This window comes from Vicugna pacos, chromosome 12 (assembly GCF_048564905.1).
Source record: "Vicugna pacos chromosome 12, VicPac4, whole genome shotgun sequence".
Classification (NCBI taxonomy): Eukaryota; Metazoa; Chordata; class Mammalia; order Artiodactyla; family Camelidae; genus Vicugna; species Vicugna pacos.
Window position 1 is genome coordinate 27,121,573 of NC_132998.1, and position 15,091 is coordinate 27,136,663.

General features: G+C 37.1%; 1 protein-coding gene across 1 annotated transcript in view; it reads right to left on the reverse strand.

Moving 5' to 3' along the window:
• The window catches only part of POLR3B (RNA polymerase III subunit B), a 105,146-nt gene that overhangs the window by 33,082 nt on the left and 56,973 nt on the right, over positions 1–15,091 (reverse strand). Inside the window, exons 19-22 of the mRNA XM_006205872.4 lie at positions 14,009–14,136; positions 5,705–5,914; positions 3,140–3,298; positions 1,309–1,426 (exon numbers count right to left, since the gene is read on the reverse strand). Of these exons, the coding sequence (XP_006205934.1) occupies positions 1,309–1,426; positions 3,140–3,298; positions 5,705–5,914; positions 14,009–14,136 (615 nt within the window). The remainder of the gene's footprint in view (positions 1–1,308; positions 1,427–3,139; positions 3,299–5,704; positions 5,915–14,008; positions 14,137–15,091) is intronic.

Genomic DNA, 15,091 nt, shown 5'->3' on the forward strand with positions numbered 1-15,091 from the left:
GGCAGGCATAGTGCAGTTTAATCTTCACCACACATGCTACTCACACGTTATTCTCTTATAGGAAATAAGAAATAAGGAAAATTTATAGGAAAACTGATGCTAAGAGACCTTAAGAACTTGTCCAGCACACATGACTCATACAAAGTGGACCTGGGATTTGAGCTGCAGCCTTTTAGACTCAACTCCAAATTGCTAACCATTTTTTAAATATTCCTTTCATGTACTCAAGCTTTCCTATTATGAATTTTTTTATACACTTTGCCTCTTATCTGTTTTTCATACAACAGATATTGTTAAGAGTCTACTCCATGCCAGATCCTTATAGGCCCTTGATATACAAAGATTAAGTAGACATGGTTCCTGCCCCAAAGAAATTCACAACCAATAAAGGAAGAGAGAAAGGTAAGTGCAATAAAGGTATCCGTGGTATCGGGAATAGGAAAGGCCCAATGGAGATGGCAGTCAACCCTACTAGGGTTTGCAGATGCCAGTGGTGGCAGGGAGGGGCAGGCAATCAAGGACTGCTTCACGGAGTAGGACCCTAGCGTTGAGACCTGACCAGAGAAAATGAAATTCCAGGCAGAGGGAGCAGCATGAGTACATGCACCGGAGCCTGAAGCTGGATGGAATGTTTGGAGAATGAGACAATTTAGTAGAAATATGGGGCGAGTGTACAAACGGGTAAGGCTAGAGAGGCATGCCAAGGGTCGCACGTGGTCTCGCATATATTACTATTTAATTTGGCCTTTATCCTACAGGGAACATTGTCATTGAGAGTTTTACCCAGTCTACTCAAGTTTTATTCTATTCACTCAAAAGAGTAATGTGAGCAAATGAGTAACTGAGAAAAAAATCACTCTGGCGGTAACAGAGAGAACCTGAGAAGTGTGGAGAGGTGCAGGCCTGGAGGCAGATGAGCAGTTGTCAATAACTAAGAGTCCAGCAGGAGAGGAGGGCCCACCTCAGCCACAGCTGTCACTGAGAGGACAAGAGAACTGCTAAGGAGACAGAATTTACAGGATTCACTGAATTAACACATGTAGCAGGTAATGGAAAGGAGTCAGGTGTATGTTGCAGGTGACTGGCTGGATGGCAGTGCCACTAACCAAGAGAGGAACCCAGAAGGAGCATGTGTGAGGCTGGGATAGGTTTGGGTCTGGGTTTGGGAACCCAGCTGTTCCAAGGGCTGAAACTGGGCAGATGTCTATCTGGGAGTCACCAGCCACAGGAGCTAACTTCTAATTTCCTCTATTCCTTCTTTTTAAAAAAAACCTTTCTATGTATTTCCAAGACACAACCAACACATACGTGATGGGCACATCTTTGTACTGTGGCTGCTGTGGCACATTGCTCCCCTCCAAAGGAATCTGAGTCACTGTGGGCATGGACTTATTCACAAGCACTTGTTTGTTTTCTACTTTCTCACCTAAGAAAGAGAGAAGAGTGTTAGACAAATCACTGTCATCTGCGTGGAATGCAAAGATTATTGGGGCATAAAGCTGTGTGATTAGACTTGATGAATGAAATCCAGACATGGAAGAAAAAGAGTCCACACAGTGGAAACTAGAATTCAATAGAGCTTGTCTGTAACTTTGAAAGCCCATTTGAAAAAAATCATAGATTAAGATCACAGTGTGTATAAAATTAAGAAACTGATATAGGGGACCACATTAACAAGAGAAAATTCGTGTCAGCAGGTAGCAATTTTAAATATTTCTTCAGGTGTTAGAACAGGTTTGGGCCACTTGATACTTACTTCAACCAGTAATAATAAGTCACCATCAACTCCACTTGGGCAATGAGGAAATACAAATACTTCTTTGATTTTCTTGCTATTCTCACCTTTGCTTTGCACCTTTTCCTGGTAAGCTCAAAGACCATCTACTATAGCACAGTCACAGCACCCAGGTTAAGACTGAGAGAAATTCCCCAAGAACAAAGGCAGCAAAAAGGAGGGAAAGCCATGCACCACGTGGCTCAGGACAGCACAGCGGATGCAGCACTCACCACACGGCACTCACCACACAGCACCATCCATGATAAGGCCATGTGGATTTCCTCCCCCAGCAACCTCTCCAAGCCAGCCCTTCTCTCCACTGCACCCCGGCTCCTGTTGCCTGGTCTGCCTCGAGAGCGCTTAGTTAGTCCCTGTCTATTCTGGTTCCCTTCTACTCTTTTCTCCACACTGTAGTCAGAATGATCATTTCAAAATGTGTATCTGATTGTGTCACTGATTTTAGGATCATAATGAACATCATAACACAGGCTGCAAGACCTTGTGTCCGGCCTCTGCCCCTCCCTCCCTCCTTCCTCCCTTCCTTTCTCTCTCTAGACTCACATCTGCCAGGCTCCCCTGCACTCTCTTCATTGTAGCCACACTGGCCTTTCTTCAGATCCTTTAATGAGGGAGCTGCAGGACACCTGCACAAGCCTTTCCTTCGCTGAGACACACCCCTCCCTCTGCATTAGTTAACTCCACTTATCCTGCAGCTCTGAGTCCCCTCCTTGGGGAAGGTGATCCTCCTGACTAGGTCAAATCCTCTTGCCATGAAATGGTCTCACAGTTCCTTATATAATTCCTTAACCTGGCTTACTTTCCTAACCACAGGTAATTTGACCTATGTTTGCATGTGATCTTTAGATTAACTTTAGTCTCCCACACTAGACCACAGGACTCATAAAGCTGGGGTTGTGGGCTGCATCAACAAAATTCATCACAAGTTTGTAAGTACAATGAAGTCACACTTTTAAGAAGACAATTCTAAAGTCAGTCTGTAAGCTAAATGCACAAACGATGAAAAATCAGTGTAGATGCAGAGACACGACCTTATTCTAAACACTTCCTTAAAGCAACTTTTCTTGATTCAAATTATACTGACTCAAAATTGATTCAATATTGATTCAAAATTATAACCAGAAATGTGTAACTAGAATAGATTACTTCTATGTAAAAACAGATGCATAGAAAAAGACTGGAGGGAAATGCATCAAAAATGACCACCCTGGTTGAATTAGGATAGTGGCTTTACAGGTTGTTATTTTTTTCTGCCCTGTATACTAAATATTAAAAAATATTGTTGAATAACTTTCATAATTTTAAAAAAGTATACATTTAAATGGTTTTTTTAAAGGCTTTTACCTGGAGAACAAATACCATCTGCATCTAAAATCTCATGTCGCCAGATGGGTTTCCTTGTAGCAGCATCCAGCATTGGCCCCATCACTTTATCAAAAGTCTGATTGGTATATCGTTTCAATGTACATTTAGCATTTTTATACACAAGGCAACGTCCAAAGCCTAAAATGAAACCAAAAATGGGTTCAGAACCACCAGTAATATGAAACTATGAGAAATTACAGGTTTGTGTTATTCAACAACCCATCCCACTCTACCTCCCGTACCCCCAAAATAAACACAGCAAAACTGCTCTACATTTAGATAACCTGAGACTGGCCAAACCAAATAACAATCTGATAACTTGAAGAACTGGCTCAGGATTTCTCCCCTACTTACTGCCCATATAAACACTGGAATCTCAACTATCGTTTTTCAGCATGGAATATACCTGGTCATGTTGGAAGGTGACAGAAACCTAAGAATGTCACTGGGATTCTTTTAGAGCACAGAGCCACAGCATGTGAAAACTGGAGGCGGCCTAGACATCACCTGGCTTAACTCCTCTATCTTACAGGTTATGAGTGAGGTGCAGAGAAATTAAGAGGCCAAGGTCACCCAGCAAGTTGGTGTCTGAGTTGAGACAGACCAAGTCCACTAACTAGCCAACATTCCTCCTACATATCATTCTGGTGCATAACCTCTGCTAACCTTCTCTGGAAAGAAGGTTTTCCTTTTTCTGATTTTGGCATTCAGAGAAGTCTCAAACAAGCTGACAAAAAAAATTAATTTTTCTCCAAAGAGGAGAGAGAATACAAAGAAGCAATCAAATGATTTTAATGGGAGAGATCATTCACTTTTGCCCTGAAGATTAGTTTACTTTGATTACATTTTAGGTCATATTTATCTAGTGGACGAGGGAAAAGTCCTGGGACCAACTAATAATCTAAGTATTAAGAAAAGTAAGCAAAACGAACAGAAGAAAATCTTTAGGTGAAGTAAAAAACTCAACCACTGAATCCCATAAAAAGATTCATCAATTGCTCAAAAGAGCTGTCAATCCTTCCCACTAAATAACATTTTCCTAGATGCTATGGCTGCATTCTTTCTTTTCTCTCCTTTGGCCCCACAGTTATTTTAAGCTGGATTCTCTCTCTAATCTCCCCAGGATATACCAAGCCATGTTAGAGTTCAGTTAAATAGGAAAATGTCTCAGGATGAAATGTCAGCTATTACTGAAGAAATAAATGCATGGCTGTACAATCCTTCACTTACGATTCTCCACCAGAAGCAGAACTCTTTCAAGAAATCTAAGAATATGAGTTTAGAAAATCAATCACGGAAGAGTATGTCTCTAAGTAAAATCTCAGTGCTCTAATGTATTTTTTAAAATATGAAGGTAATTGTGTGACGAAACAAATTTTTACAACTGACGGTAGATGAAGGTGCTTCTGTGTCTTCCAGAAAGGTCTTCATCATTACAGTTCCTAGTAAATTGTGTATGGCCATAATAAACTCGGCTCAGAGAGCCAGCTGCTTTGGAAACATTACATGATCTTGAAATTTCGTACAATGGCCATTAAGTGCAACGTGCTGGAGTGCAGTGAGAATCTGAATTGTGTGAAATCAGAGGCATTTTCCTCTAAGTGTAAATGGACATTTTATTTACAGGTGGTAGCTTAAAAGCGAGAGGACAGTAAACTCAGATCATTACATTGTGTTGCGGAGTTTCTGACAGATATCACAGAGTCTTCAGATTTCCACATAAACGTTACCAGTTAATCAGAAACGAAAACATCTAGTTTTAAAGCATGGCTGTTGTTATTTGGAGGAAAAAAAAGAGGCATAAATTAAGAGCAGCCAACATTAATGCCAAAGACACATGTCTAGGAGTACTATCATGGCTGCCTAGCAACTACGAAGAGTGAAGGGGAAGGCAGAGCGGGTATGCCAGGGAGGAAAGAGAGAAACAGACTATGAAGAGAGAAGTCAGACTGCAGATCAGGTGATGGCTAACAAACTGCCAAGTGGGGACTTGCAAAAGTGAACTGTCAAAAATTGAGAAAGAAAAACATAAGAACGATAAGCCAGGGTCTGTGTTTATGTACTTTTAACTTTTATCATTTTGCTAGCCAAAAGATATAACATTATGGGGCTGAGATCTACAATTAAAGAAAAGCCTTTTACATCCAAATATTGTTGTTGCCCTCTCAAACAGATTTGGTGTTGAATTATTAACTAGGTATTTTAAAAAAAAAACATTTAATTTATTGTAATTCCTGCTAGGGTGTAAACAAATCCTTACACGTTTTGTGTTGAGGAACTCGCTCATGTCACCAATAAATTTAAAAAACAAAGGAAAAAAAAGATTCCTTAGTAATACATTTAACTAATTATACCTCTATATAGTATTCATTTAAAAAATGCCAACATCAAAAACATAACCACCTCCTGTTTGTATATTACAAAACTCAAGTCACTTGAAACTGACATGAACATTTTGACACCAAGTGATTTTCACACTGATCATGCCTGAATCTAATTCCACACAAAGCACCTTTGGTGTTAGAGCTTTGAAAATTCACTTACCTCTATCCAGGGAAGCCTTGTTTAAAACAAGAGCATCTTCGATATCATAGCCACTGTAACTCATCACAGCCACTGTTGCATTCTGTCCAGCTGGCAATTTCTCAAATTCTATCAACTCAATGGTCTTTGTTTTAACCATGGGTTTTTGTGGATATGCTAGGAGATACATTAGAGTATCAATTCTGTTCCGCTGGTTGTATCCAATGGTACCTTCATTGACATTGGAGAAAACAACAAAATGCAACATTCTATTACATCAAATAATTAGGTAGCAGTGAATTCTGAGATCAACACTTTAATTTTACTAATTAGAATGAAGCTCTTCAGGTCAAACATTTAAAGCAATACTCTCATAGTGATAAACAATTTTTAAAAACAATTTTTCTCAGTTATGTTAAAAATCCTACAAAGAAGAAAAATCACACTCAAGGTACACTAATCTAAGTAATTTAAACTTTTGTTTTAGTCTCCACTGGTTGATTTTACAAGTAAGTCAACAATTTTGTATTTGGGTCTACTATGTACCTGGCACATTTCCAGTTGCAACTGGGAAACCTGGTGCCGCAACCCACCCCCGCCCCCAGTGCTGACAGGCAAGGAGCTTATTCAGTGGGACAGAGACAGTTCATAAAAAGAAATCAACAATTACAAAGGTTCTAAATGAAAAGAAAGCAGGAAAAACAAAGGGAACAGAATTAGGAGGAAAGCGAAGCAGAGAATAAACTTATTCATTTGCTCAACTATTCATTTATTAAGTAATTAATAAACACTCTGTGCCCAGCACTGGAGATAAAATGGGGATAGGTAGGGTCCCTTCCCCAGGGAATCCAAGGCCATGTCCAATCATGGATGGGCTTTTCTCTCCTTAGCAATCAGCCTTTCCACTTGATTGGACCTGGGAGGGGTATCACTGTCAACTCGAGGTGAAATCAGATTGTTACCCCTTCTCCTTGTTCCCCATTGGGGTTCATTAGGGTTCACAGACCTGCTCCCCAGAAAAGGCTTTCAGTCTCTGGGGCTTGTGAACACACAGTGCCTCCTACTCAGAGATCTTAAACCCAGGAAACTCACATTTCTCCTCCTGCTGAGCCTCTTTAACTTCTCCCAGGTATCTCATCTTTTCCCTCAAGTGGCACGTGCTCTCACAGAGACACATCCACAACATCCACAACATCCACACACCAAAGATGCTCACATGCCATTTAATGGAGCTAAGTTCTAAAGTGAGCAGATACGAAAACTCAATCTTTATTTCCTTTACCTTTTTCTCTTACTCATGTCATTAAATCAATGGTGATTTCAATTCAGGGATGAAAATAACCTATTTGGGCAGCAAAAATGATACAGTACTCTTTGACAATTACCATCGAAAGAAACAGTGAAATCTGTAGGAATGAGTATTCAGTACAGTGCTGGGCTCACAACTGATGTGCAATAAATGTCAAGAAAATTAAATTGAAGAATTGCAATATACTTTTTATGATGGTATATACTTGTGCTTAAATCTCTAGAATATTTATCAAGATACAGCTGAAAACCAATGCCTGAACTGAACCTCATGAACCTTTTGACAAGTTTACACTATAAACTGCCAATTAATGTTATTTTAGTGGCAACTAATAAGCTGGGCAAGATATCTGGTAATAGGTCACTTATTGTTTTAGAAATAAATTCACTGCTGTTCAGACTGTGGTAAAGTTCACTGACAATAAGTTTGTTCTTTTACAAAAAATCATTTAAAATTTATGCTGAGATTTCAGCTCCAATTGTATACTTTACCCAGCTTGAGACAGGGTTCAGGCAATGTCCCACCAGGCTGCCAGACATGTCCTCTGAAACCCAAGACAAGCACTATTATGCAGCAGGGAAGCAGAGATGGCTGAGCCTCTGAACAATGGTGAAAGAGATGGGATCCTGCTATAAATTGTGCTACCAGGCCCAGAACATAATTCTTGGCCATCACAACTGACCACTGAATGAATAAACAGTATAATGCTGTAGCAAAAGTTTGGTGTTTATGATATCAACATAAATTTTTTCTTTAAAGCCTTTTTAAAGAACTTGTAGATATATACATGTACATACATATTTAGCAGCATTGACTGCAGGTATATAGGTTAAAACATGATTTAAAAACTATGACTTCTATATTATAAAACTTCTGAATGCCACCGCACCCCATAATTTTTATAAAAATCATGAACAACTGACTATTTACCAATAAGCAAGCTGTTTTGAGGAAATATCATGCTGAAGTTAAATTATAAGACTAGTCTGGGTGAAGCGCATGCTCAAACTAGGATGCATCTATTAGTATTTTCACCTTCCTTAAGGGCATTACATATATATAATAAACTAACACAACGAGAATACCTATAAGCTGAATTCTCCTTCTACTGCCCCAGTTTGCTGTAACTATAGTCTCCAAGATTTCATTTTCTTATTACCCAGGATATAATCTTTCTTACAAAGTCTTTTCTTGATGAAAACTTTCTTAAGGAGTCACAAGTTAGCATAGCAAGGTATGCAAATGTAGGCTAAATCAGTAAAGAAGTTTTTTTTTTTTTTATTTTAAGGTGTGGTGAAAAACAGTAAGGATGCACGTAGCTTAGGAAATGTATACTGAAAAGAATAAAATGAAGTTTGATACATTTAATTATTTTTTCCATCCTCCTTTGCCCAATTTCTTTTTTTTAATCAATACTATTGTATTACAATAAACTTCACCCATTTAAAGTATACAAATTGATGAGTTCTGACATTTACATACATCTGTGAAACCACCAGCACAACCAAGATCCAGAATATTTCCAACACTTCCAAAAGATCCCTCCCTCTGTCCCTGGCCCCAGGCAAATAATGATCTATTTTATCACTATAGATTAGTTTGCATTTCCTAGAACTTTATATAAAAGGAATCATACAGTAGGTATACTCTTATGCTGCTTCTTTTATTTAGCATGATTCTGAGATTCACCCATGTGGTCGTGTGTAGCATAGTTCATTCTTTTTTACTGCTGAGTAATATTTCATCATTATGAATATACATTTTGTCTACCCATTCATCTGTTGACAAATATTTGGGATGTTTCCAGTTTTGGACTACTTAGTGAATAAAGTTGCTATGAACATTCATGCACAAGTCTTTGTGTATTCATTTCTCTTGGGTAAACACATAGGAGTGGAATTTCTCGGGGGTTTGGTGAGGGTACAATTCACTTTAAGAAACTGCTGAAGAATTTTCCAAGGTAATTTTACCATTTTACATTCTCATAGCAGTGTGCTAGTATTTTGATTGTTCCTCATCCTCACTGACACTTAGTATGTCAGATTTTTTCATTTTAGTTGTTCTAATGTGTATAGTCATATCTCGCAGTTTCAATTTACATTTATCTGATGACTAATGATGTTGAACATATTTTCATGAGCTTATTGGTTATTCCTATTACTCTTTGTTAAGTGTCTGGGGTTTTATTTTTTCCCATCTTTTAACCGAGTGGTCTTATTACCAAAGAGTTTTCTGTAAATATACTAGATACAAATCCTTTATCAGACATATGTATTGCAAATACCTTCTTCCATTCTGTGTCTTAATGGTGTCTTTCATATTCTTAACAGTGACTTTCAAAGAGAAAAATTTAATTTTGAAGAAGTCTACTTTTTTCAATTCTTTTTTTTTTTTTTTTACTGTTTGTGCTTTTTGTGTTTTAAGAAATCTTAAGTCATCTGAGGTCACAGAGATTTTTGCTTAAGTTTCCTTCTATAAGTTTTATAATTTTAGCTGTCACATTTAGGGCTGTGATTCATTTTACATTAATTTTTTGTATGGTATGAGGTAGGAGCTGATGTTTACTTTTTCTATATAGCTCTTCAGACATTTTAGCCTTTTTGTTGAAAAGATTTTCCTTTCTTCTGAATTGCCCTGATACATTTATCAAAAATCAACTGCCCATCAATGTGTGGGTCTATTTCTGGATTCTGTTCCATTGATCTATATGTCTACCCTTGTGTCAATACCATACTGTCTTCATTACTGTGGCTTTATGGTAAGCCCAAGTATCAGGCAGTATAAGCTTTCCAACTTAGTTCATTTCAAAAATTCTTTTCAAAAATCTGCATCTGATTTAATAATTTTAATGTGCTCAGAGATCCATTTATTTGCTGTTGAAACCTTTATTAAGTACCTACTAAGCTGGCACTATGCTAGGATACAGTGATAAATAACACAGATATAGTCCCTGTCCTCAAGGAGCTTATAATCTACAGTCTAGCAGGTCTATGGACTTCACCATGATCCATAGTGAATAAAAAAAGTGAGGAAAGAACTTAGTTTCAGCTGAGAAAACTTTTAGTAAGTTTTATAAATATCATCGTGTAGCAGACATAATGTAACCTCTTATAAGTTACTCGACCAAACTGGAATTCAGTTTCCCTGTCAAAAACAAAAAAGATATACATTATACCTGACAGGATTATTATTATTAAAAAAAAGAAATGTATGGAAATCAGCTGGGTACTCAGTAAGTGGCAACACTCATTATGACTAATATTAGCTATATTGGTAATAAAATTATATACCTATTACCTTGCAGTACCACCCATTCCACCTCCAACTCTAACTCTACGTACTGAACTTCAGTTTAATTTTACCTCCATAAATACTCATTATTAACATTCTAGTCTCAGGAACTATCATATAAGCTTACATTCAAAGCAGCTTCAGTGATTTTATTTTATTTTTTTAACCAACAGAATTCTAAAAGAGAAAAAAGAATTGCCAGGGATAATTTGGTCAAGACATCTTTTCATTTTGTACCCTCAAATGGATTAAAAAAAATAAAAATTCTAAAAAAAATTCAAACAGAAAGTGGGGGAAGAGGAGATGTAGAATAAGACAGCATTTTATGAGGATCTTTGTATATTATGTGCTTTTAATATTTCAAAATTCTCCAGCCTATTTCTAGAACATCCCATCTTACTATAAAGTGAGGAATACAAGAGAAGGAACTACCCGCTTAGGAATAGACTCTATTGAAAACAAAAACCAAAACAGAAGCTGCATTAGCTTCTGACTTAAAAGAAAAAAAAAAAAAAAGTCCCAGCAATTTGGAGTTGAAGGGGGAAGGAGCAGTGAGAAGCAGCGGGGGGCTAGAGGAGGTGCATGATGCATATTCATTAACTGAACTGATAGTGACTAAAAGATCCTTTTAGACAGGAGAAAGTCTTCCACAAGAGGATTGCCAACTAATAAAATAGGCAGGATATGAAAGCATGACTCATGTGAACTTGGTGACTGGTGCCAGGGAGAGTGCACACAATGCAGCTCCATCACAGAGCCTTCACTTGGAGCACTGAGTGACCGGGAGACCTTGCCATTTGCACACACCTGACTTCTTGCTCTGAACCATGTCATAACAAACAGAGTCATACCCATGGAAGGGACATGTTTCTCAATAGCACAGTAAGATGCTGTGTGGAAACTTGAACTTTATGAATAATTGAAAGGGCTTAGATTTAAGAAACACCTTTTGTGGTGTTTCATGTTGGATTAAAGTCAGCCCTCTCTTATGCACAAGGTAAGGCTCTCAGTCTCTGGTTTGTACTGCCTTGGTCTCCTTTGTAGTGATAGGAAGTGATTTTCTCTTATTCTTTTCACTCTATTGAATGGAAGGGGTTGGTAGTAAAAGGTATATAGTGAACTTTCGAGGTTGGCAAGCATATTTAGTGAATTAATTCTAGGCTACTGTTTCTCATTTTCCACATGGACTAATAGATGAACAGTGACTAAAATATTATGTTAGAAAATCTATACAGAATCTCTGAGGTATATATAGTCTTCAGCAATGGCTAATATTTAAAATGGGATAGTGTGACTTTTAGTTATCAGCTGTCAATACTGTATATGGAATTAAAATGACTCCGAGAAGTCCAACTCAAAGTGCCAGGTCTCCTTAAGACCTGGGTCTCTGCTCTGGGTCTCTCCCTCTGCCGGCCTCTTTCCTTTTACGAGTTTGCATACAGACTTCACTCAATATTTCTGCAGCTATTTCAGTGTCAAAAGACAAATGCAACTATCTTATGTGCCAACTTTAAATGTACTTTTATCTCATGGCTTTTCTTTTCAGTCAGGTGTTTTATAATAACAAACAGTAACAAAGGCTTTTTTTTTTTTTATTACTTAAGATATTCACTGGCTTTTGTCTCCCTAGCGTCAGCAGTAACGTCAGAGGATTGTATCCAAGGAGCTAAATGTGCAGGACCCAGGGTCAGAGCAGCTGAATACACCAACCTCAGAAAACACAGACAATGAATTGCAAATGACACTCAAAACAAAACGAGAAAAAAAACCTTCACACAGAAAACTACAAAAGAACTCTACAGACACTGAATTGGCTTTCTGTACACACTGATCCTGCTTAACTGTGTGTGGTAACTAACTGAACGTTTCAGATACTCATGGCTACAAAATGAAGGCTTTTTTTTTTTTTGGTAGGGAGGGGAGTTACAAAAATACAAATATTATTTCTTTCCTTCAAGTCTCTTCTTTATTAAAAAAAAAAATTTTCCCCCAAGTGGAGATAGATGCAGCCTTTTCTGTTTCAATCTTCAAACACATTAAAGAGAGGCATTAGCGATAAAGTGATTAGTCTTCCGTTAATTCTGCTGAAGGTTCTACACAAAAGATGTATTGTTTCAGCCAGGATTCACATCATGAAACAAAACGGTTTGGTAAACCCAATAGAAGTGATAGCCCTTTCATGACACACAGGATTCAGTACTGTATATTTCAACTTGTTAGCAAGTCAGAAGCACAAGCGGGAAATCAGTCTACACTGCTGCTGAGGATGAATGGGAAAGGCTAAATTGATGAGCCGCTGTTTAGATTTTCCCACTGGGAATTATTCTGAACTGTCCAGGCATTACATCATTCAGGTAAATGGTAAGAAGACAACATGCTTCTTATTTCTTCGTGGCCAACCAAAAGGCAATATTGAAAAGAAATACACACTCTTTATTCATAACGAAAAACAGAATTTCTTAATTGTCAAGCTATGGTCAAATACAGTTAGTTGTTAGTAACTGAGAAGCTAAAACTACATTCTGGTTGTTACCTAAAGGCAATGCAAAAATCTTTTACAGTTACTTTATGAACCTCCCTGTATAGTACTTTAAATCAGAGATGGCAAGTCATAATGATGTCACAGACATCTCAATTTGAAATATCTCAATTTGAAAATAAAACTTATTAAACTTATCAGGATTTAAATGAGTCTTAAAAACATTTCAGAAAAAAGTTTGTAAGCCAATTTTTTTTTGTTGGTATCCTCTCTGGATCCCCTTCAAGACAAAATCCAAACTCCTCAACATACGTCATCTCTCCAGCACGCCTCTATGCCCACATACACAACACAAAACAGCCATACCAAAGCACTGAGGCTTTCCCGTGTTCTGCTTGCTTATGTTTCCATACCTGTGAAAAATACTCAGTGTCCTTCGAGACTCAGTTCAGTTCTATTCTTCAGAAACAACCTACCCTCTAACCTTAGGTATCCTTTCTGCTCCTACTCCCTTAGATTCTAACTATCAGTCTATTACAGCATTTATCAGACCACAATGAACTACTGTTTTATTTGCTGGACTCTCCTGTTAGACTGTGAACTCACTGAGGATAGGGCTCTGTCTCATTTCTGGCCCCACTGTCTCGTCTATTGTTGATGTTCAATAATTATTACAGATGATAAATAAATTAATAGATGAATGAATGAAAGGGGAAAAAATAGAAAGAAGATAGGAAAATAAATTCAGAAATTGGTATGACAATTTAATGTTTTGGGAGGTATAGGAGCACCTGCAAACATACAATGGGTTCAATGACTGTCATCCAGAAAATTACTAAGCACATTCTAATACACACTGCGCATCTTTATCTCTATTGTCTTTCCCTCCCCTCCCTTAGCCTTAAGTTTTTCTGCTCTTTCTTCCATCTCTCCTGGTTAACAACTGACATTTATATAGGGCTTTTCCCTTTATATCATCTACCCTCTCATAATTCTGTGACATTCATTATATGTCCCTTTGGTCAAGGGGACAAGTTCAGGGAGGTTTTCCCCATTTTTGTTTAAGCTTTAGACATGACAGGGGCACTTGCAAGCATTGCAGAATTCCACAGGCAACCCCGAGTTTGGTGACACTCAGGTGTCAGCAACACCTGACTTGGCCAAACATGCGATACCAGTGAGGTAAGAATAAAGACATAACTCTTTTATCCAAGTATTAGAACCAATTTCAACAAGGCAATCTTACCCATGGCTTGTTTCCCCATGGCACACTGATACGTGTTTCTTGGGGACTGGTTATGATGAGGGTATGGGATCAGGCCAGCACAAACGCCAAGAAGAGTGAAGGGTTCAATCTCCAAGTGGGTAGTATCTCTATCAAGTTAATTAAGAATCATACATCTTAGGCACCAAGTACTAAAATAAACATCTCTTAAAAGGTATAGTAAAATTTAAATATACATAAATATGTACAAATTTATATATATGAACATATATTATAAATTTATATAATAAATCCTCAAAAATCAAATTTGATGCTAGTAAAACTGATAGAAAAAATAATACTTATATAAAATAAAGTAAAGTAAATTATTTTTTTCAGTGAAACTGAAAAGTGAAACTTTTATTATTTGTAGAAATACAAGGGAGACAATATGGAATGCCTATATAATATTAACGAATAATAATAACAACACTTTTAAAGAAATGGCTGTATTAAGCACATAGAAATGCAATATCAAAAATATCCACATGGATGAGTATCTTGATTTTCTAACTTATATCAATGAGAAAGCTATATCACCACTTTAGAGAAAGGAATATATCCCCTTTAAGAATAGTTAACATACACCTATGGGGACCTATACTGTAACCACTGGTTAAATGTGGCTATTGAGCACTTGAAAAATTAGACTAGTATGTGTAATTTTTAACTTTACTTAATTTTAATTATCTTACATTTTAAAGCTCAAATTTAAATTGAAATAACTCAGCTCAGTTATTTAAAACCTTTTAGTTATATCTGTAACCACTTACATTTATTAGTCTACTTTCTCAAGTTTGTATGTTATGAAATCAGATCAAGTATTTCCAATGAAAACTTAGCATCCAGGTTGAGATGTGGGGTAAGTGCACACCAGATTTTGAAGACTTAGTAGGGAAAAAATTAAAATATCTCAATATTTCTATATTGATTATATATTGACATGATAGTATCTTAGCTATATCAGAGTAAATAAAATTATTAAAATTAAAATTAATTGCGTTTGTCTCTTCTTACTTAATTCACTACTAGAAAACTTGAAGTTATACGGGTGATCTGCATTAT